This window comes from Rissa tridactyla, chromosome 1 (assembly GCF_028500815.1).
Source record: "Rissa tridactyla isolate bRisTri1 chromosome 1, bRisTri1.patW.cur.20221130, whole genome shotgun sequence".
Classification (NCBI taxonomy): Eukaryota; Metazoa; Chordata; class Aves; order Charadriiformes; family Laridae; genus Rissa; species Rissa tridactyla.
Genome location: NC_071466.1, coordinates 179093481 through 179116965, shown reverse-complemented (window position 1 = coordinate 179116965; position 23485 = coordinate 179093481). Strand labels below are relative to the sequence as shown.

Genomic DNA, 23485 nt, shown 5'->3' with positions numbered 1-23485 from the left:
AATTTCTCCAGTATTTTTTCTTTGATCGCATTACAGTTGCTCTAAGTTCAGTGTGTACTTCAGTCACAGAAGCATTCTGTATCAGACTGGCAATATTTTGTACCCACAGTGCAAAAAGAGGTTAAATGCAAAGGGATGGACGTGTCCCACTTGTTTTCCTCTGGTCCAACGACATTCAGTGCTGAGCCCCAAACTCTGTGCAGGTTTCTGCAGAGAATCAGGCCTTTTATTTGAACTAACAGTTATGGTCATTAGGTGATGACCCTGAAAATACCTGTCGCATCATTTACAAAACCTAAGGGCATAAAAGTGAGGAAATGAACAGTCAAAAACATAATACATCTTCTGCCATCATTGTCATAAACAAACACATTATTCTTGTCAAGGGTGCATATTTTGTTACCACACGTTTGTGATGCCAAATCGGTGTTCTTCACTCAGCAGTAATCTCAGAGTATAAATGCCAAGAATAATCCTTTTGAAAAGCAACAGTAAAAATTAAATAATGTGCACATTAATGAACTATATTGATCTGCTTCAAAGGTATGGCCATATTTCATAATAATTTTGCCATAAATCAATAATATTGTACACTTTTCTATTACACTACATATATATTTCATAGATGTGAAGCCAGAAGAGACTATTAGATCATCTGGTTTGACCTCTTGTGTATCATAAGCTATTAAATTTCACCAGATCTTGCATATACCAAGCATAGGGACTTAAGTTAGACATTTCAGTTATTGAGAGACTAAGCACTTGTGTGCTGCAGGCACAGAACAGCACCGTACCACAAATAGCGATAGTATCCATGAAGGAACAGATAAGGTGAAAAATGTCCAGAAAGTCTTGGTGGGACTGTGCTCCAGGGTAGAAAAGAGGTAAAAGTAAGGAAAAAAAATGCAAAAACCCTAAGTTTTCTGCTAATTTGACCATGGGAGAAGCTCTTTTTAGACCAGAAACCTGGCAGTGGCTGTGCTTCTTGTCAACAAGGTACATCAGGCAGGTGCTTAGGATGGAGAATGTCTGGGCACCCATGACATTGGTGCCTTGCATCAAGCCATTGCCAGTATCTGACATTTCCTGGGAAAGCAACCTCCCTTACCTCCACCTTTATCTCTTAGCACCTATTGGGAGAGAAAATTTCTTCCTTGATCTGAAGGTGTCTGAAAGGTAATGGTACTATAATAGACTGTAGTGAGATCCTGATGATATCAATATCCTGATTGTAACTGACATCCTAATGGATGGCAACAATTGCTCTGAATATTAAGAGAACAATTCCGGCTATTTCTGTGGTGAGTGGGGATGAATAGGAGACTCAGATTGCATGGCCATGAAGTCTGACCCTCGTGTGTGCAACCCCCATACTTCTCATAGGAGTCAGAGTGAAGAAGTCCTTTCAGAAATAACTACTGCTATTCTTAAGACAGCAGCTATTGTGGGCTTATAGTCCCTGCTGTGAAGAAGTTCAAATGCTTAGTTACCCTTATCACTAGAAAGGGAGATCTTGTTTCAATGTTGGTTATTTTACCTTGACTTTACAGGCATTTGATATTAACGTGCTTTTGTCAGCAAGAAGAAAACCCTTTCTCCAGCTGCCCTTCCCTATCAGCTCTCTTTCCAACGCAACATTGTTCACAGAAAACAAAATGGTGGCCAATTTAATGTATAATTTCTAGAAATTTATGGGAATAAATGAGTCGCACTATTTGCAGAGTGGAAGTGGACAGCAGTATTTGGGCCTTTCAGATGAGTGAATGGCTTGTTCAGTCATCCCTATTTCTGTGTTACAGTGCTCCACTCTGCAAATCTGGTCAATGGCTTTAGCGAAAAAGAGCTCTAAAAGCTAGAGAAATGTGGGCACCAGCCTATCGATATAGGATTCCCTTCAAGTGTTTTTTCCCCACTCAGTATTTAGACTTTGAATTTTGGATTCTGAAAAATGAAACTCCTGATGTACATGCTATGGAAGCATCAAGCCAAAAAAAAATTAAAAGCACAACAAAATAAGGAGAAAGAGAAGATTGAAAATGAAGCCTGGGGGGAAACAAATAATACAGTAAGTAGTTATAAAATGTTCTGCCTAATATAGTCAGGTTAACTCTAGCTAACGCTATTACACAGTATATATTTGGGGCTTAGAGATAAGGCAGAAATAATGTACATTTCAATTATTAAAACTATTTCTAAAAGGCAGTCCAAATGTCCTCAGAAACTTTAATCCATTTACTTTCTATGATGCTCTCTTGAACTCTTTCATTAAAGGAGTCTTCTATCAACTTCAGTTGGCTGTAGATCAAGTCTTATATCCCTGTTATAGGCTTCTATGTATAACAGAGGTAGACTACAAATCTTTCTGTATAGAGTTTTTAAGTCAAATACAATATTCAGTCATGTTTTGTTGTAATGATAGTTTGTGTTAAGTAGAGGCAACATTAGCCTTTATAACCAAAAAGATTCAAATACAAGTTTTGGTTCTGTTTTATTTAGAGGATGGAAAACAACTCCTGGATCCCAGATGCTCATTTTAGTCCTTTTTTTTAAATAGAGACTCTTTTCCCATAGACAAAATTATACTGATAACATTACAAATTTCTGGTAAAATAGGGTCGCAAATCTGAAAGTGTCCTATGTTAAAGATTAGCAGAAAAACATTTAAGAGCAGGTTTTCCAAGACTCTATCGTCCCACAGAATAGCAAAGCTATAAAATAAGTACTGGCACGCCGGCAGCTTCTCACCTGTGTTCTTATTCTGCCCTCCTGTGCAATGCAGTATTTATAGCTCATCTGAAGTTTTCCCCTTGCTTGCTGAAGATTTTGCTTTTTGGGTTGTTTTTTTTTTTTTTTGTGAAACTGAAAAGCTCCAAGTTGTATTATTACACTCCATTTTTTATACTCAAAGGAGAAATTACAAGACCAAGCCCTTTTTTCATGTGTCAGTGATAGTGGTCACTTAGGAAATGATTGCTCAGTGTAAATGCCTGGTGCCATCTGAGAAGCATCCTCAGCAAGTTTGTGGACGACACCAAGCTGAGTGGTATGCTTGACACACCTGAGGGACGGGATGCTATTCAGAGGGACCTGGACAAGCTCAAGAGGTGGGCCTGTGTGAACCTCATGAGGTTCAATAAGGCCAAGAAACAGGGTCCTGCATCCGGGTTGGGACAACCCCCAGTATCAATACAGGCTGGGGGATGAAGGGATTGAAAACAGCTCTGCTGAGAAGGACTTGGGGGTACTGGTGGATGAAAAGCTGGACATGAGCTGGCAACGTGTGCTCGCAGCCCAGAAGGCCAACCGTACCCTGGGCTGCATCAAGAGAAGCGTGGCCAGCAGGTTGAGGGAGGTGATTCTGCCTCTCTACTCCACTCTGGTGAGACCCCACCTGGAGAACTGCGTCCAGCTCTGAGGCCCTGAGCACAGGAAAGACATGGAACTGTTGGCGCGGTTCTAGAGGAGGCCCACAAAAATGATCAGAGGGATGGAGCACCTCTCCTATGAAGACAGGCTGAGAGAGTTAGGATTATTCAGTCTGGAGAAGAGAAGGCTCCAGGAAGACCTTATTGTGGCCTTTCAGTACTTAAAGGGTGCTTACCAGACAGATGGGGACAAACTTTTTAGTGGAGCCTGTTGCAATAGGACAAGGGGTAATGGTTTTAAACTAAAAGAAGGAAGATTTAGACTAGATAAATGAAGAAATTTTTACAATGAGGGTTGTGAAACACTGGAACAGGTTGTCCAGAGAGGTGGTAAATGCCTCATCCCTGGAAACATTCAAGGTCTTGTTGGATGGTGCTCTGAGCAACCTGATCCAGTTGAAGATGTCCCTGCTCGTTGCAGGGGGGTTGGACTAGATGACCTTTAAAGGTCCCTTCCAATCCAAACTATTCTATGATTCTGTGATTCTGTGCCCCATTATATCTGACCAGCTCTCCAACTGCCACTCCAGAAACGTGTAAATCTTCTTTAGGTCCTGCATTATATCTTCCATCCCTGTACAGATGCATCAGACATCCTAGCACCTAGAGACCTGTGGTTAGGTACCTCTGTCACTCTCTTATCCTTTGATATAGCAGGGAGTGGAGGCGTTTCATTAGTGTTATGCTTATTTCCAGTATGGGTAGTTGCCTAATTCTTAAGCAGTCCAGCTGTTTGATACTGCTGCTTTTCCTGAGAATCAGCGACGATTCATTGAGAAGTTTCACTCTAAGCTATTGTTGCTTAAGCTGAAGGAGAATCACCAATAGCTGTACAATTTGTATGAATGGGCCATTAGAGACAGTTATCACAAATCCACAAGATGGTAAGATACTCTGTTTGCCCAAGAGCAATTTTCCCTGTGGCTGTTAACCTTGACATCTCATTGGAGGTGGGTAACTGAAGAGATTTCTAATGGAGAAATCCATATTGGATACTTACTCATTTGAGTTTACTGAAGAACTGAATGTCCAACCAAAACATAAGTGAATAGTATTAATTAAAAAAAAACACAACAAAACTAAAAAACAAAACAGGCTTGAGTTTGAAAGCTTTTGGACTTACCAGACAAAGTTTTTTGTTGAGATTCTGTACTTCATAGTGTTGAGAGTGCCAAGGACCAACATTTTAGAGCACTGTAATGTTTCTGAAAAAAACTCTAGTTTGGCTTTGAGTCGGTGTCCTGGCCATCCTAGTTCACATGAGACAGTTTGTGGTCTGTCTGAATGTTTGTCTGCAGGCTCAGTTCAGTTGCTGATCTCTGGCGTTGCTGGTGTCAGCGTATCAACTCAATAGTAGATGTTATGGATGCCAGGCTGCAGAATTTGAAAACAACATCCAGATTTGCAAAGATGTTTCCCATTGCTTTGGTAGCCATGACAATGCCTACTTGATCCAAGAGACAAAAGACCATATCCTAGAAGGGAGATAGGTGTCTGTGGGAATTCATCAGAAATTAGGCATTTAATTCTCAAACTGCAATCCTAAGAATAACTGATCAGCTGTCACTTAACTTTGAAGGCATGTCTGAATTCTTTACCCTCTACTTCCAGGTTGCGTGTTTCCTGGTGTCTGCGCATCCCAGTCTCTGCTGAGTTGCTTTGAGAAGCAGCAGCAGCAGCTCTGATCGTGGATAAACTAAGCTGGTATCCCAGAAAGTAGGAATCTGAAATGATAGATAAACATAGATAATCTGAGGAGAATAACCAGAAAGGCTTTTTCAGAGGACATCCACTGTGATAAAGATTAGCTTTTGCTTCTCTTTAAACTCGCTCCTTTTATAAAATTAGGGCTCAGCAGTTAGAGCAGCTGTTCACAATGTAGGAGCTGCTGGCTGAATCCCTTCTTGCCTCTGATGGCTTTAATCCCAAGGAGTAGGCCTGGCCCAGCAGAAGCCGTTAGTGAGTGGAGGAGAAGAGAAGGGGAGGGGACAACACTGTCACTCTTTCTGTTGAAGCTGTCACAGTACAGGAAAGAATTTGTGAGCCAGAAGTGGTCACCTACTGATTCAGATCCTAAGAAAATATGCCCCGTGTCGCTCTCTTGATTCCCTGCCCAGGGCTTCACTCAATCCACTCAGAGTTTTAAATCTTTGTGCTTTAGACATTTGAGGCATCAAGTCTCACCTGGAAGTACAAAGGCACCTTAAGAGGCGATGTTTTTGTCTATAGTTAACCTCCCAGGGAGCCTATTATAATTCCCAGTCAAGAAAAACAAATTAATTTTGATAGAAGGAGGTAAATGGCTAAATTTACAGGCACTCAACCACATCATGGCTCTGCAAGGAGAAAGTGACAACAGGGATATAGACAGGGGCCAAATAAGGCGAGCCTGTTCCTGCAGTCCATTTAGAAGAGGATGCTGGTTAAGACAGAGCATTTTTTATTTTTGTTTTCAGAGCTGTTTAACTGGTGGCTGGCTAGAAACAGCAAACCATGTGAAAAGGAAAAGATACATGTACTAAGGAAAGTTAATTCCCTGACATTTTAAGATTCCATGCATTAATTTTTCATGTATTTATTTTTGGAGAGAGAGAAGGTGGGAGGAAGAGGTTCTTGTTCCAGTTTTATGTCCTGTTATTTGGAGACTGCAGGTTGAGAGCTAGTGTGATATTTTCAGAGCCTTTCACAGGGATTTAGGAATGAGCATAAGCAAAAGCTCAGATAAAAGGTGTGATGAATACCTTAAGGTTAATACCTTACTCTGCTATAAAGAATGTCCCTGCAGAAAGAAAGTAAAGAAGTAAGAAGCACCTTTGGACCTCAGGGATCTGCTCCCTCCCTGTCATTTCTCTATACTTTACATGCCCATCTTCACTATGGATAGATATTGGGGAACTAAAGGTTGAAAGCTGACCTAAAAATGCTCTCCTTCCTTGTACTTTTGAACGGAGCACAGAGACTGAAAATATGTGTGCTCTAAAAGTTAAGGTAGGTCCAAAAGACAACGCAAGTATTCAAGTGGAAAGAGGAGCTAGAAAAAGGTTGTGTTGGAAAATGTCTGAGTACCTGGTTTTCAGTTTTGAAACTTCTGTGTCCTTTGTGGTGGCTTGTGCCAGTCATGTAAAGAGGAAAGCTAATCAGGCATCTCTTCTCTGGGTAGCAGCATTTGATGCCTCATTTGCACGGTGTCTGCTCTGTACTTATCTGTGTCTGTTTATTTAGTTATTTTTTCCTTGCAGTGCTATAAGGAGCGTTATTGCTCAGGTATACACGGCAGAAGGGTAATGCATTTCATGAGCACGCAATAAGTAGACATTATTTAATGGATTTTCAGAGATACTGTTTCACTCTTAAACTCACTGTCAGGAAAATAGCATATGATTTTGGCCTGAAAATGTAAAGCACAGATTATATGAATGATTTGGTCAGACTCAATGCACCCAGCAAGACGATGATCAATTCTGCCGGTTAAGTGAAATTTTGGGGACATACATATTTGTAGTTGTACAGATAATTTTTCAGGAATGTTTATTTGATGACTTTCCCGTTTCCAGCTGAAGATTTAAGTCTGTATGCCTATATGTTGAGTTATTATAGAGAATTATTCTTATAAAAAGAGCTTTTTAAAGTAATAAATGATTTATTCTATTCACACTGAAAAATCACTGTATGTAAAACAAGAGAGGCTACCAACTAATGGGAAACATAGAGAACAGCAATATAAAAGCTGTATATATGAACAGTTGCATAGATACACAGCAGTATCAAAGTATGGTTTAACAGATTCCATGGTGTGTTTTGCAGCATGCTCTCTCTGACAAAGCCAATGTGAAAACATTCGATCCAAAGACAACCTGTCTGCAAGAATGCCTTATCACTACTTTCCAGGAAGCTTACTTTGTTTCAGAAAGTTTTGAAGAAGCTAAAGAAAAGATGAGGTAAATTATATCCCTTGACCCAAAAATCTAATTTTCTCATCTTTAGCGGTTGAAAAAAGAGTTGTTAATTTTCTTTTTTCTTTCAGGGATTTCGCCAAATCAATCAATCGTCCCTTCTCTGTGTATTTCAATCCATATACGCAAAGCATTGAGATTCTGAAGGATACCAGGAGCATAGAAAATGTTGTTCAAGACCTCCGCAGTGATCTAAACACTGTATGTGATGCTTTAAGCAAAATGAACAGATATTTAGGGATTTGATATGTGTGGCACTATGATTTGCTGTCAGCTGCTTTTTCTGTAGCCAGTCTAGTAACATCCCACGATACGGCTAACTTCTCAAACCCATCCATTTTCCCTTTACAGCTTGGCCCGTGGCGTGCATCATTGTGTAGCTCTGTCTAATTGTAATGTGCTGACAAACACAAGGCAATGCTGATTTGTAAATGCAACATGGAATGTGGCAGAATATAATCATCAATTCCTCAACACAATGGCATATACAAGCGCACCATTAAAAACTTGCCTAGCAATGGTTTGGTTTCCACAAGATGATTCACTTCCATGTATAAGAAATGGTGTTGCTGATTTCGTGAAGTCTGAGTCTATTTCTTTATAATCCCTTTCCTCCCATAAGAATCCAGAAAGTTATTTGCAACATTTTCATTTTCTTTGTAAGAGAATCTGTATTTCTTTCTATAGTGGTGAAGACAATGTTTTGCCCATATATCTGTAACGGAACTGAGTGTCTCTTGTGACTGAACAGTACAATTTATATACTAATGCTGAGATCAGGAAGGCTGTATATCGGTACTAAAGGGTCTGTGGAGATTACAAATTATGAGAACACACAACTGAGAAATGTTCAACGTGGCTGAGTAATGGCAACACCATAATAAAAAAAACCCTCTGACAATTCTTGCAGAAAGGTAGTTCTAGTTCATGCATGTGTTACTTCTGACAGTCCTGAGGATACTTCCTCTGCGAGGGCGATCTGGGAATAAGAGAGGAAGGGCTTGTGTTAATTCTAGGTTGTTAGATGTGAATATAAAGCCCTTCTACATCATCGTGTGCCTTCCGCGTTACCTTGTCTTTTGAACGTTCTCCTCTTGCATTTCATGCATAATTTGCCTTTCCTTATTATGCCACATTCAACCTTGACATGGCCATGCTCGACTGGGTCTGCACTGTATCAGTATCAGTGCGTAGAAAAGGGTGAATATGGAAACTGTTATTTAATTATAGCCAAGACGATTATCAGTTAGTAAATTACGTGTGGGGTGATTAAATCATAGAGACACCCAAGCTGCGTAGCTTGTACCAGATGGATGCAGGTAATGCCTGAGTTAATAAACTCTTAAGTTAGAAAGCTCTGACAGAAGTACAAGCTCTGTCTGGGGAGCACAGTGCAGAAATATTTGAGCCGGCTCTTATCTGGAAGCAATAATTATGCATGTCTTTCCTTTATCTGGGTTATTCTATTCTCCTATTAGCCAAGATAGTGGAGAGTTGACTATATTGTATGGACCCTTCTTAATGGACACCACGTGGCTTATGCAGATCATGTCAGTATGGGTGAAGTGTCATAGCTTGTCTACATATATGGAAAGTAGGTATCTATTGAAGCTGCTCTCCCAGCTGGAAGAGTCATGCAGATACTCTTAAGCATTGCTAGCAATTTCAGCATAAAAAGAGCACCACTTGATAGTACCAGCGTATCCTTAAATAAGAGGCAATCTATAAGGATAATTTTCACAGGGAAATCTGCCACCTCCTCAAAGATAACTATGAGATAACAGAAAACACTCTTTTCTCTGGATGATCCCTGCTGCATTCTAATGCTGCTGTTAATAGGGTGTGGAAAAAATCTAGTTTTAGATTTAACTGTGACTGCTGTTGGTACAAATGAAGAGCTGCTGAATTATCCCATGGGGATCAGCATGCCGGAGGAGCTTTTTAGCTTCCTGGTATTAGTGCTGAGTCTGTGAGCTAGCACTTGTCACAGAGGAATCGCTGGCAACTTTGGCATGGAATCTGAGGAACCTCTCGTAGCCCTTCCCAGTGAAAATGGACTGTAGTGAGATTTGCTTTAACTGGTCTGAAAAAATCATTGTGTGCGTAATAGGAGATCTTACTGAATTCGAGAGCTGACAAAGTATTTCTGCTTGCTTAAGTAAAATAAAGCCACAACGAGTAACAAAGATCCAAAGCTTACAAAGTTACTGAGGCTTTCCCTTGAATCAGAATTAGGCAGGAAAACTTTAAATACTTATAATATCTGGATTTATTCTTGACGATTTCTGAATAGCTTAAAATAAGAATTCCACGGTAGTAAAACAATAGAAGCATATCTTTGTTTTGTTTTGTGCTGTTAGCAAGTAAATCTTATTATGGATTAGGGAGAAACCCTTGAAATCCAATAATCATTTTAGGACTAATGATGGCACGGAAACTGTCTACAATGAAGATATAATGTCAATGAAACAGAACATTGTCAAAGGATAATGGGCTCCTGCTGCTAGATATATGCTTAATCCAATGATTTTATTTCTATTATACAACATGATTAAAAATAAATTAAATATAATGGGCTAAGGAATAATAGTGATTTAGAGAGACAATTGCTCATTGTTCTTATATAGCAAAGCTGCCTTTTTACAGGCTGCAGAGCAAACTGGCTCGCGGCTTCAGCCAGTGAGGAGCCAGGACTGGGAAGGCATGCTTTAAAAAGTGCACTATTGCACTTTTATGAATCAAATAGTCCCTGTTTAGCTGAAATTCTTCTGAGTGGTTTTTATTAGCAAATTAAGATCAGCCGTGCAGCAATCTCCTTGGATGACAAGCTCATTTAGGCATAATGAGGGAATTATTGACAGCTATGAAATTGCACTAACGTTTCATTTAAAATAGGCCATATTTATCCAAGGTGGTTGTTTAGCTTTAGTGAGCTGGACTCTGGAAATTGGACTTCTGGCTTAGGCTCATTTATTTCCTGTGTAATTCTGAACTGATGCTTTATGGGTCTGAGATATATGCACTTGCTTTGCCTGCACAGAGTAAATGGGCCCGAGCTTAATGAATGTAAAGCATTGCAGTGTTTACTACCATGCACAGTCTCAAATGAAAAACAACACTCTGAGACATTGCAGCAAATACAAATACCAAGTTTCATTTGCAAACCAAGACATGGTTCATGCATTTCATTTCATTTGTTCGGTAGAGAGGATGGAGTGGGGAAGGTGTTAACACAATATGTTGCATTTTCCCTCTCTACTCTTTGAGACCTGTTTAGGAGCCTGTTTTAAGTTTAGCCCTTCAGTGCACTTTCACGAAATAAGATGTCTTTTCCTTTCTTCTTGTTATGATATCCTAATGTGATGGGGAAAATTCCAGAAGTGTACTGTACTGTAATGTATATTTACCGATGTGCCGTAATGGATTACAGATGAAGTTTTCCCATCTTTGAAAGGACAGCCTGGCTCAGAGAGCTAAAGCTGCTGAAGGCTTTCACCTACAGGCTGCTGGTAGGAATCCAGCCCAGTCAGCACTTACTGAAAGCTATCACCAGCCAGCAGCAGCCTGGCTTCTGTGTGATGAACTGGGAAGCTGGGATTGCTTCGTTTGGAGCAGAGGAGACCGAGGGGAGATGAGATAACCTTTTTCAAACACAGAGAAATAGCTGCAAAATGGAAGGCACAAACTGTTCTCCAGCCTCGAGAACTAATGGACTTAAATTGCAGGAAAGGAGCATTAAGTTATGTAACAGGGAAATGTTGGGGGCAGATTGCCTGGGCAGACAGCAGAGCCTCCATCATTTTTTAAGAGAACAGATTAGGCTGCTGTCCCTCAGGAATGATGTTAGCACAGTCCGTCCCCTCTTGAGACCAGGGGAGAGGCTGCACGATGTCTTGAAGTCCCTTACAGCGACTGCCTGGAAAAAGTTCCAGCCCCTCCATGAAAGAGCTCCAGCCGGCTCACGAGAGCTGTAATGGTCAACAGCCACCACTGCGGAGCGTTCGTGTGTCACCTGCACCTCTGCCCCCTCCTTCACTCTTTGACTAACCCTAAAGGGTAGATCTTTCCATCTTCCCTTAGGGAATGAATAGGATCCATAGTTGGAGTGTAGCCTTAAATGCTGACTGTGGTGCTCTATTTCAAGTTCATAGGCCATTTGAGAGAGCTCTGCCTGCGAGTTACCTGCTAGTTACAGCTACCCAGAGGCAGAAGACTGATAGTGAACAACCAGCGTTTGTCCTTTTTGTAAACAAGGTTTAAAGCTGCTCAACTTTCTAAACAAAATAGAAATGCATATTTCATCCTATCTGTGCCTGCATTTGGGCTGTCAGGAAGGCTCTGCTCCCTTGAACAATCTGGAGAACCTGAAGCTCTTCCAAGCTCCTGAGCCCGAGTGCTCCATCAGCCTTGTGTCTCAGTGAAATCTGGGCACGGAGCAGCCCATTCTCCCTAACTCCCCTGGTTTCCATGGGAAAGAAACCCCCTGGTGTAGTCCAGAAGGGAGCTTTGGTTCAGGCCCCTGATGTAGCTGGCCACAGAACTTGGGGACCACACCTGCTGCTCAGCCCGGTGTCACATTAAGGGCCAGGTAAGGATCAGTGCAATGCTCTTCCATTCTGGAAATCAAGTTTCCACCCCAACCTGGAAACTTCTCTTCTTGTTTCAGCGGGGCAGTCTATGCCTTTTTAGAAACATGGCAGCTTCCCTTCTATCTCAGGAGGAACCATTATTGTATTTCCAAATAATTTGCAAAGGGAGTAATTCTGGTACTGTTACATAAAGGCTCTGCTCCATGGTATCAATCACTCCAACTCTGGAGATGTTTCACAGACAAATTCTTGCCTTCTCAGTGATGAACAGGACAACAGGGACAGGTTCCTCTCCCGGGCTTCAAAGTGTCTTTGACACATGGAGGTAAGAGAGAGATTCTGGTTATACAACCAAATATTTATTCGTAATGAGTCCCTCTAGTTGACGTACTGAAGGCTGTAGAGATGTCCTTGGCATCTTTATTGGCAATTTTCTGTAACTTAACTGAGCTTGGAGGCTAAATAATGTCCTCCTCAGTTGAAATACTCCATGAAACCTCTGCTGTTTCATCTTATATCTGGTCATAGAGAAAAAGTAATAAACACAAAATAATCTGAATTCAGTGATACCTATACAAAACATTTTGCAGCAACCATATTTAGTTTAAAAAGGCCCAAAACAGCTTACAGGAAGAATTCTTATCTCTTTGCCAACAGATAAGACGTTAAGACTAAAAGTAAGTGCTGGCATCTTCTTGGGACTTGGCCTGGAGTGGACTATTCAGGTAGAATAAGTGTGAAATGGGTTACATAGTTGCATATTTTTAAATGCAAGCGGGTGATGGATATTCAGGTGGACATTTTTTTAATGTAGTCAGAAATTTCAAATGTACAGGAAAAATAATGGAGAAGCAACTGCTGTTGCCACACTCCACCTTCGGAGGAAAAAAGTTGACTTTGCAAAGCAGCAGGAGGTAGATTTTGGTCCGTGTTAAACTGGCATGTGGCCTCAAACACGACCCAAATACGCCTACATCACTGGCTTCTGCGTGAGCTCCAGTGTGGATACAGTTCTGATAAGAGGGCGGCAATAAAGCACGCCAGAGCCAAACAGCTTCCCCACAGGAGACAAAGTGGGTGATTTGAGGCTTGCACTGCACAAATAAAATAACTCTTATTTCCTATTAAATCAGGTTTGTTTTCTCTTTCTTTTGCAAAAAAACCTTTTGAAATGTGTTACTATTTTATTTTTCTGTAAGGATTATAAGGAGGTGTGTTAATTATGGAATGGTTGACGTTCTTAGCACCTTTCTGCCTCAAGCTTTTCCTGTTGCCACCAAACTCCCTGCCCAGTCTTGCTGCTTTACGTGGAAGTAGAGTAATGCTGAAGATGTGATGCTGTCATTGCCCAGGGCTTGACAACTGGTGGGTACACCTGAAATGCTACCCTCCCTCACCATCCCTCCCTGGCGTGGATTGCCGACCTCGGAGATGTGGATAAGGCCAGTTAATGGTAAATGAGTTTAAGGTTATGCACACAGCGGATTTGCCACTCGAGCAGAATTTGTCTGGAGGATCAGTTTGGTTGAATTCCCTTTTAATGATTGTTTCTGATAGCTCACTTGCAGGTAAAGTCATGAAAAAGCAGGTGTTTCACGTCAGATCGGAACTGGGGAGTCAAAATCTCAACTCCTGCAAAACCAGCAAATGTTCCAAGAGGTATTTTAATGCCACTACCCGTCAGTTCAATTAGAAGTAGCTCAAAGGAGATGTCATAGTTGCTGAACTGAAAGGCGACATTTTGCCTTGGGGTCTCAATCCAGCCACTGTTTTCTGTGATAGATCTGTGTCTGCTGGAGCAAGAGCAAAAGCCATAAGTCGGGCACGCGAGTCCCATTCCTTATCTCATTTATAGGTGTTTTTTAAAAGCCTTTTTTGCAACGTTATCTCCCGAATAAAAATGCAGTGTGCGGAAGATGCAGAGGCAACGAGGTCTGATCTTTTCAGAGGGGTCATTGCTTCCTCCCAGTGTCGGTCAGCACAGCTCATGCATCCAAGGGAAGATTCTTGGCCCGCGCGAATTGAGGGGGGCAGGAGTTACGAAGCCACCCGAGTGCCAGAGAAGCGCTCCCACTCCTACCTGCTCCTGTGGCCCCAGATGGCCACTGTTTGTCTCCTGTGACTTGCTTTTCCAAAGCAACTCCTCAGGCTTTGTGGGTGTCTGTGCAGCGGGATCAATTAACACACGCTGTCATACAGGCAGGAAAGGTAGCGAAGGGAGGTTGCAAAGTGCCCAGAATTTTATTTCGTAGCTCTCCTTTCAACTCTTTTCTTTTCTTTCTGTACGGACGTTGCCGTGCAGAGGCGTGTGGCCTTGTGCAGGTTTGAGGATGAGCACAGTGTGGTAGCACACGTGGGACGGTGAGCCCAGCCTCCCTGCTGGAGTGAAGCCCTCCGGGATAGTTGTGGCCCCCAGTTGTACCAATACAATCTTCCTTGCCCCATTTCGGAGGCAGAATTCCTTTAAATAGCTTGCTTAGCAAGCCTAGCACTTGGGGACTGTTAAAAATGTTAACAGCTCCCCCAGACTCCCAAACACAAGGAAAGGGCATGGGCAACTGTGTGGCACCTGAAGGCAAGTATTGATTTTTCTCATCCCAATGTCAGCGCAAAATCTGGCGTACAAACGACATGGGGTTCGTGTGAATTCAGTTTTGATATGCGATCTCTCAAAAATCTCGAGAATCAAAAGGGGGGCTGCTTGCAGCTGGGTAGGCACAGGGCCCTCTTTATAATTCTCCGTGTTTTCCTGCCATTACCTTATTTCCAAAGGAGAGGAAAAGTGCCGTATTCGTGAATTCTGTGTAAAAGTTGTTGCGTTTCCACCGAGCGATAGAGTCAGAGTTGGGAATGAAAAACGTGGTTAGAGGGAGCGAATTAAATCCTAAAGGTAATGCCTCTGATTTGCAGAAGGGAAAGGGGAAGTGCTAAGTGAATATAGGAAATTGCAGCATTATGCGTTGTGAGAGCAATTCTTTCCATCCTTGTAGCTAATGGACTGAACAGAAAGTGAACAATTTGTTTCATACAATGATTCACCAACACTCTGACAAGGTTTCCAATTCTGAGCTCGGTTTCATATTCAGTTCCCTGTTTACTAGTGAAATAGTACAATTATCTGTCTACCTCTCACATTTTATAAACAGACAAGGCTGTGGTATCTGAAAAGAATAAAAATAACTGTATAAATCCTGGTTGTTTAAGGTTGGAGGGAAGGGAAATGAAGCCAGTGTTATCTTTCCAGAGGTCTGTTGGAGCACTCCTCTAAAAATGAAGTTAAATTCCCTGGGAAAATAGGTCCAAAAGAAAAATGCCAATGGAACTTGGTTTTCAATTTCTAGTTAATGTTTTCCCCATCCAGGTTTGTGAAAGGAGATCACAAAACATCTCCCGTTTGAGTCCACTTGTCAAATTGTCGGTAGTAAAGTAGCCAGAACAGTTACAGCTGAATTGGCCACGTAAAGCTCTGGTGAAAACGGGATGCTTCTCCCAGAGGCGTTTGGTAAATGTGCTAAGCTGCTTTACAAGGCAGGATGACATTTTTCTGCCTTTAAGCCCGGTTTTATTGAGAATAGAAATCACTTGGACTATGAGGAGTTGCAGTTTTTTAATCTGGAAGTGTTTGTGAGCCGGCCCCGACTGCATACATTTCCTGCTCGTGGGATCAGAGTGTCTGAATGAGGGAAAATCTGGGAACAGCCTTCCAGAAGAGTGTAATTAGTCGCTCGTTAATATTGACTATTTATTACTCATTAGTGCCTATTAGGGCTCTTTGGAAGGAGATTTTGGACGTATATATTGTAAAAGGGTAATCCCTGTCCTAAAGTGTTAATTCAGTAGAGCTTTTAAAATCCAGTGAGAGTCAACGGGTTGGGTGGGAGAAGGCGATGGCTGTAAAGATGGCTATGAAAGCTATTAATAAGGGTAAGAGCCTGCATACTTGAGGATTTAGGAGTCTTATTTCAAATTACCTAGCTAAAATATAAAAAAATTAAAAGTCAGTAGCCCCTTCTGCTAAATGGTGATGAGACTGTCGCTTCCTGGGAGAATCTGAGTCTACCCCTTATGCTCACCATAAACAATGAGTATAAAGCTGGTGCTAAAAATGCTTTTAGTCTGAGAGCGGCTTAAATTGGCAGCGGCGGCGGCAGCCAGTGTGGGTGCTGAAATCCCGGATCTTGCTGGGGAGGTAGGGTGGGCAGTGGAGGGGACCTGCCGTGTTGGGAATGGCACCCCTCGGTGTCTTCGGAGCAACTGGAGAGCGTGAGTTTCACAGCACCCATTTTGCACGTTGGAGACCCAAGGGGGAACTTCGCGTAGCGGAGGGATAGTATCTGCCTTTTCCCTATAGGTACAATGGAATAGGGACAGAAGGTTAGACAAAAGCAGCCTACAGGACTTTGGTACGGGAAAAAGATTTAAGATTATCACTAGCAGAAGAGTTGGAGTTAACTAATCTTGGCATATTAAGGTAAAAAATGCCCTTTTTTGTTAGTTTCTTATAAATCCTAGGCTATCAGTACATCTCTCCATGCACAGGAGGAGAATCCTTAGTTCCAGCGCTACTTCCCTCAATGACACTGGGATAGAAGTGCCCGGTTAAATGTCTGCTGAGTCTCTGGGTGATTTTACTGCTGCCCTTTCTGAAGCCAGCACCCTGGGACTGGGTTTGCTGGGCAAGCCAGCAGGACTGGTTTCATGGCTGGGATTTGCAGTGGTACGGTTAATCCACTCCCTGTTAAACAGAGAAGTGCAGCTTTCCCTTTGAGTGGCAGGAGTGAATATGGGGCAACAGGGGCAAATTTGTCCTATGAGGTGTTTACTTCAGGATGAAATGAAATGTAACCTGTAAGTGCTTTTCTCTGTAAAGTTAGCCTGGGGTAGTTTCTGCAAATGTAGCGGTAGATGTCTCCATTCAGTTGGATGGCTCTCACCCTGGATCTTTCTGACCTTAGCAAGTTCCAGGCAAACCTTGGCAGTGGTCTGAATTTAAGTGAAATCTGCCATTTTGTTTAGCTCTGGAATAGATCACCCATCTTGAGGATCAGGAGGAATCTGCCCAAGGAGTTACCACGCTGAGATGGACCTTGGCACTCAGGTAACTCTTTGAGCTAAGAAGTTTAGATCACGGTGGCCTTATGTCTGTCTTTTAAACTAAGTCTGGGCAGAATTTGCACAAGGCCATTGCTGCGACTAAGGAGCTACAGCAGATTTCTCTGGATTCCCTTAGATTCCTGAGTTTCCGCTTTCTACTGGGCGTAGCAGAAGGGAAAAAAACCACAAACTGGAAAAAAAAAATAATAATGTTTTCTCTCTGTTGGTAAGCAAGTGGTGCAAACAGAAAGCTTCCCTGTCCACCGCCACCAAGTTCAAGAGAGTGACGGCTTCACTCCCAGCCTCCCTGGCGCTCTCGCCCCAGGGTCACTGCAGACAGCGTTCGTTCCCTGCGCTTCCCTCTTGCAACCTTATTTTCAGTTGCCTGGAGCACTACAGCACGGTGAAAGGTGACTCGTGTTTCCCTTTCAGAAGACGGCTTCGTCTTGGCTACTGCAGAAAGGACGTTTGGTTCTTGCAGATTCCTGAAAAAAATGTTTTGTGGTGAGATGACAGACAGTACGTCTTCTTTCACACGTTTGCCTAACTGCTTGCAGCCTGCACACGTCCTTCACTGTTGGACATTTCCCAGTACGTAAAACCCTGTAATTCTGTAAAACCCAAACCAAAACCCAACCTGTTGTAGTCTTTTTAGAAGAGTAAAGCAAACAAGCAAACTGATATTTTATTGCCCTCCTTCCCTTCTGTGTTTAAATTACCATTTGCCCTAATTAATCTTGTGCCTTCTCAGTGTGGCAATACCGTTGAACTTTTTATTTTTCAGTGTGTGTATGTATGTACGCATAAATTAAAAAGAGGCCAAATTATTTTCTGAGCAGATTTTTCCGTGGTCTCCTATGTCGTAATTGCTGCCCAGGGTTCTGCGAGGCTGCACGTGCGGTTCTTGTGCAGAAAGCAGAGCAAACGTAACGTAACTAACCCATATTGACTACCAGATGCCTCAAAGTGTTCAAGACTTGCAGAAAATTACTGTTTTCTTTGGTCCGTATCCACTCTGCCTTCTGATGCACTTCCCTTTGATGCCCCGTGACCTTGCTGCGAATGCGGTGCCTTCTGCTTAGTGCTCGCACGGACAGATGGACAATGGTGCCAGCAAGGCATCTCGATAGTCAGTTCGCTGGACTCTCGCTTGTCATTCCTCAGAAGGATGATATCTGATTAGCTAAAGCTAATGGCTTCTGACAAGTGCTTAACTAGACTTAAAGAAATACTCTCTCTGTGAAACCAGAGCCTTTTGATAGATATTTAAAACTTTGCTTCTCTGCCAGCTGCACGTGTTAGTAACCGTACTTCACCAGCTGATCACATCTCATAATTACAATTACTTGTCCTAGCCCAGGGAAAAGCTCAGTTCATTTGTCCAAGTATTGATTAACTGGTGTAGTCAAGATTACTTTGCTTCACAGAGGACGGATAACCATTAATAATGTTATAATTACAGCCCAGAGAGTATGGTGATGAGGAGCTAGATTGGAACTTCAATAGATAAAGAGACAGGCATTGTTTTTATAATCCTGAAAAAATTACAGACGCTATGTTAAAGGGGCGTTGCTAATCCTAGGGCTGCGTGCAGGGTCCTCTCCTGGTGGGAGTCCCTGGAGGTCAGTCACGATCTTGGGGCAAGGCCAGGAGAACATTTGCCTGAGTGACATCTCAGGGCTGAAGTGTGTGCTTCAGAGCCATGGGCTGTATTTTGGTACCACAAAAACATCAAATACAGCCATTCCCGTGCAAAGGATGGGTGGAGTTTTAGTTCCTGCTCCCCGTCTGGTCTGGTCAGGCAGGAGGGGGAAGGACAGTCTGGGTTTTACACCCATGGTAGGTGCCATAACACAGGACTTCCTTCTCCTCTCCTCCCTCTCATGTGGATGCCCTCGTACTCCAGCACAGGGTGTCTCCCAGCACTCACCGACCCTGTCGATGCAACAGCCCTGTGTTTCTGACTGGTCCCGGAGGGAGAAAGAGGAAGGAATCCCATCTTGGGGAGCGGGGAGGTCCCACATGGGGCAGGGACACAGTGTGGCACTGGGGGCTGGACTGGCCAGTGCTGCCCACAGCAGAGCAAAGGTGGACACGGGGCGAGTGTAACAGAAACAGAGACACTGTCATTGCCAAATGATCTGGTGCTTGTTCAGCATGGTGGCGCTGCTGTGGGATCAGCACACAATGACGGGCTCTCCTGTTGGCCGAGGAGAGGCTGGGAGAGCTCGAGAAGAGAAGGCTCTGGGGGAATTTATGGACGGGCATGCATGCCTGATGGGAGATGGGGATGCAGAAGAAGGAGCAGACACATCTCAGGGGTGCCCAGGGACAAGAATGGGCACAAGCTGCTGCACAGGAAATGGAACTTGGACAGAAGAAAAATATTTTTTACTATGAGGGTGGTCAAACACTTGCACGGGTTGTCCCAAGAGGTTGTGGCGTCTGTGTCCTCAGAGGCACTCAAAACCTGGCAGGACCCAGCCTTGAGCAACTTGCCGTGGCTGATCCTGCTCTGGGCTGGGGGTCGGACTAGGCAACCTCCAGGCGTCCCTTCCAGCCTCAAGCATGCTGAGACACTGTGACCAGGACATTTCACAAATGCTGCTAATACATTGTAATAATGGTGCCATTAGAAGCTCCGCCATCTCTTTCTAAACCAAATGTGGATCAAGTGGCAGATGACACCTTATTTTTGAGGTAGGATCCACAGTGCTGTCTGCCTAATGTTTTCTTCTATGACCATCTTCCATGCTTTTGCTTGAGACATCAATCACTGATTATTAACCAGTGAGCTTTGTTCCTGACAGACTAAGGTCTCTTCTGATCTCGCATAAGTGGGGTAAAGCAAACTTAAGCATGTAAAGTAAACCAAACTTTTGCGTGGAGGAATGCAATTTTGCAAAAGGCATCAGCAACCTGCACCTCACTGAGTGTGTAAGCCTGATGCTGGTTTATTCCTGAGAGCGAGCTGCAGCTTTGAGTTCAGAGTCTAACAGCCCCTACAGCTTAGCAAAGAAATCCGGCAAAGATCCTCCCACTGTGGACTAAGATCAGAAAAATTTTCTTAGTCCTCTGGGTGTCAAAGCCCAAAGGCCAGGTCACTCTGCTCTGCTCTGAGGGTTTAGGGGAGATTCCAGAGAGCCACAGGTGGGATGGAGGATGGGGCCAGGCTCTTTTCAGTGGTGCCCGGGGACAGGACAAGGGGTAACGGGCACAAACTTGAACATAGGAAGTTCCACCTAAACGTGAGGAGGAACTTCTTTACTTTGAGGGTGGCACAGCACTGGCACAGGCTGCCCAGAGAGGTGGTGGAGTCTCATCTCTGGAGACATTCAAAGCCTGCCTGGACACGTTCCTGTGCAATCTGCCCTAGGTGACCCTGCTGTAGCAGGGGGTTTGGACTAGATGATCTCCAGAGGTCCCTTCCAACCCCTACCATTCTGTGTGTGATTCTGTGACTTCATTCTCCTGAACTTCTGGAGGTGATGAAGTAGGACATACACCAAGGATATGGCTTTATGGATGGGTAAAAACTGAGAAAACTGTTTTCTGGAGTCAGTAAGTTCATATCCTCAATCTCTTTGACCCCATTATCTAGACTTCAGATAATTTCAAGGATCTGTGCCAAAATAAGTGTCAAAACATAGTCAGTTAATCTGCTGTTCATCCATCACATGGAACAAACGTGACCATTCCTACTGAATAGCGATGGCCTGTGGGCGGTGTGTGTGTACTTGCATTCCCTCATACAGCCCACTCTTCCACACGGGTCCATATTGTTTTATGTAAATTCATACTAATCTCAGTCTCTGTACATGTGGGCATATTTCACCCGTCTGATAAGGATCAAGGGACTTGATCCTTGCTATATACTTTATATTCCAAAAAGCTGGGGTTAATTTGATGCCGGGAGAACAGCTTTTAATTCTCCTTCTCAAGGCATTAAACTACCAACATTAACTTTCTGTGCTCAGCTCTTGTGGTCTACAAGGAAATGGTGTGAGTGAATTTGATAGCAGGTATATTGGCATGTGAATGTAAATCAGGTAGAGTGTGGTAGGCAAAACGAGTATCAGGCTAAGATGTGTGGTGCTTTACAGAGGGGAAAAAAAATGAACCAAATTAAGCTCAAGCTACATTTTTTGTTCTCACAGCGTCGATAGCTTGGCTGTTTGATCTGAACACTGTGGGTGGGTTGTTTGGAAGTAGCAGGTCCTGAGATCTTTTGTTAATGAAAATGTGGAGGGCTCTCGCGTCCCACTCTGGAATGTAAAATCTCTTTTCCCATGCAAATCTTACTGTTAATTTGATGTATTTCTGCTAGCAACCTGCGTTCCTTTCCCCCCCAACTCTCTCTAAAGTTTTACAAAATGATACAGTCCTTCATTCTTGACTATTTGGATGCATAATCCAGTGGTGTCCTTTTTATTTACAGACTAAATGCTGAGTAGTGAAATGTAGATAAAGAATAATCTGTCCAGATGACAAATGCTGATTGCACACCCTGCTTTACCACTGCTATCATCATTGCAAAAGCTTTTTTAGATTTTATGGGGTATTTGTAAAAGTCAAGAGATTCCTGGGATTTTACCTTTCTGTTCAAGCTAAGGGAAAATATCTCAAAGCCTGAAGCCCTCTTCAGCAAAATTGTTGCAAGCAGGTCCTGCTCTTTCTTAAATTGGCAAGGCGACAGCTTGAGCGCATCTGCTGAGTGCCACTGTGACAGTCTGGTCACCTGGGGAGAGAAGTGTCTCGCAGACAGGCAGATCCCCAGCCATTTTGGTAATTATAGGTGAAAACTAACAGCTTGCCAGTGCAGATTCTTGAGTGCCCAGGGCATGCGCTTACAGTCGGAGCCTCCACAGTACAACTGCCGCATCCAGTGATGCTGCAGCAGCTTGTCCGGGGGGCTTCAGGGCACTCCCTGGGGAGAACAAGTTGTAAATAGAATAATCAGAAGCTAATAAATGTAATGGACGGTAGTTTTGCAAGCTCCTGACCAGCGGGAATGGAGAGACCAAGTGCCAGCTAATGCTGCTACGTGGTTGTCAGGTGCTGGCTGGGCATCTAAACAGGCTTTTCAGTTGTAAACCAAAGTAATGCTCCTTCTCTCTGAAGGTTGTTTATAATGTTCCTTGATTGCTTCTCCCAGCGACATTTTCATCTTTTACCAGCCTAATCTTGCCTGTTCTCTACCTCTCACTGGGCACTGAATAAAGTATCAGTCTCATTATGGAATGGAGAGGCACTTACTGTCAACCTTAATGTCACCAGCATTGTCATCAGGCATGACATCAGGCTGTCAATTTTCTGTTCATGTAGGAGTTAATTAAAGTGGTAGCCAGTTGGTAGGAAAATATCTGTGTCTTCAACAGGTCTTTTCCTGAATTTAGGCATCAGTGCCAAAATAGAGGATGTGAGAGTGTAGTTTAGGCAAAGTGTAGGCACCTAAGTTGAAAAGCACGGAAAATGTCAACTCCTTTCCTGCTTACACCTTAGAGGTATTTGAATTCCTTAAGTGCCACAAGGCTTGACTCTGGCATTTCACGGTGCCTACATCTTTGGAAAGACCCAGAAGTGGCATTGTCAGGACTAGGCGACTGCCTAAATCCAGCTGTGATTTCCAATCGGACATTTCCCTGAGCAAATCTCCCGAAAGTCATGATCAAGTTGATTGGAACCAGGAGGACTAATTGCATGAAATTAGGCCTGTGTGATCTTTCCCTTTTAAAACTCAAGCAGGGAAAGTCCCCTCCCTCCTCCTCCAAAATAGAGTAGCCAGATGGAAGCAGAACTGACCAAAGGCATAAGAGGTCTTCTGCCTGAAAGAAGAGAGCCCAGCACCTCTTGTCTGGGCCGGACATCCCAGCCACTGATGCATGGTCCTTCTCTGCCAAGAACTCAGGCTCTGTGCATCAGGAACTGGAGGGGGCAACACGAAGCCTGGTGTTGGGACATAGTGACTGGGGTTTTACTTCTTTTCCTTTAGCTTAGCTACCACTACTTAGAGCGAATATTGCTCCCAGAGGTACAGTGGGAATTTGAAATAGCATGAAAACTATCTTACCCTGATTAAAAAAAAAAAGAAAGAAAAAGTGCATTCTATGGGTTGTTTCATGGAGATATTGGCAGATTGGCAGCTGAGTGAGCCCACTGTTTGACCAGCCAGGAATGAAGGAGGAAGGGGCAACCCTTTATTTTGAGGGTCAGGGGCAAAGAGCGTGGCTGTCAACCCACCAGGCTCCGCGGTGCCATGTGTGCTAACATTCGAGTGGCAGCAGGCAGGCACAGCAACAGCAGGACCCTTGCAACCATACAGAAAGGACCTACAGGCTGGTTGTAGTCTTCCTGCATACCCTGGTGACACCACGGCAATGACTAAGGTGGTTAAAACTCCTGGCTGCGTTTTAGGTCCTTATTA

At 43.3% G+C, this 23485-nt stretch overlaps 1 protein-coding gene across 1 annotated transcript in view; it reads left to right on the top strand.

Moving 5' to 3' along the window:
- The window catches only part of TPH2 (tryptophan hydroxylase 2), a 50940-nt gene extending 43316 nt beyond the window's left edge, over positions 1-7624 (top strand). Inside the window, exons 10-11 of the mRNA XM_054216926.1 lie at positions 7230-7363; positions 7450-7624. Of these exons, the coding sequence (XP_054072901.1) occupies positions 7230-7363; positions 7450-7624 (309 nt within the window). The remainder of the gene's footprint in view (positions 1-7229; positions 7364-7449) is intronic.
- The last annotated feature ends 15861 nt before the right edge of the window (positions 7625-23485 follow it).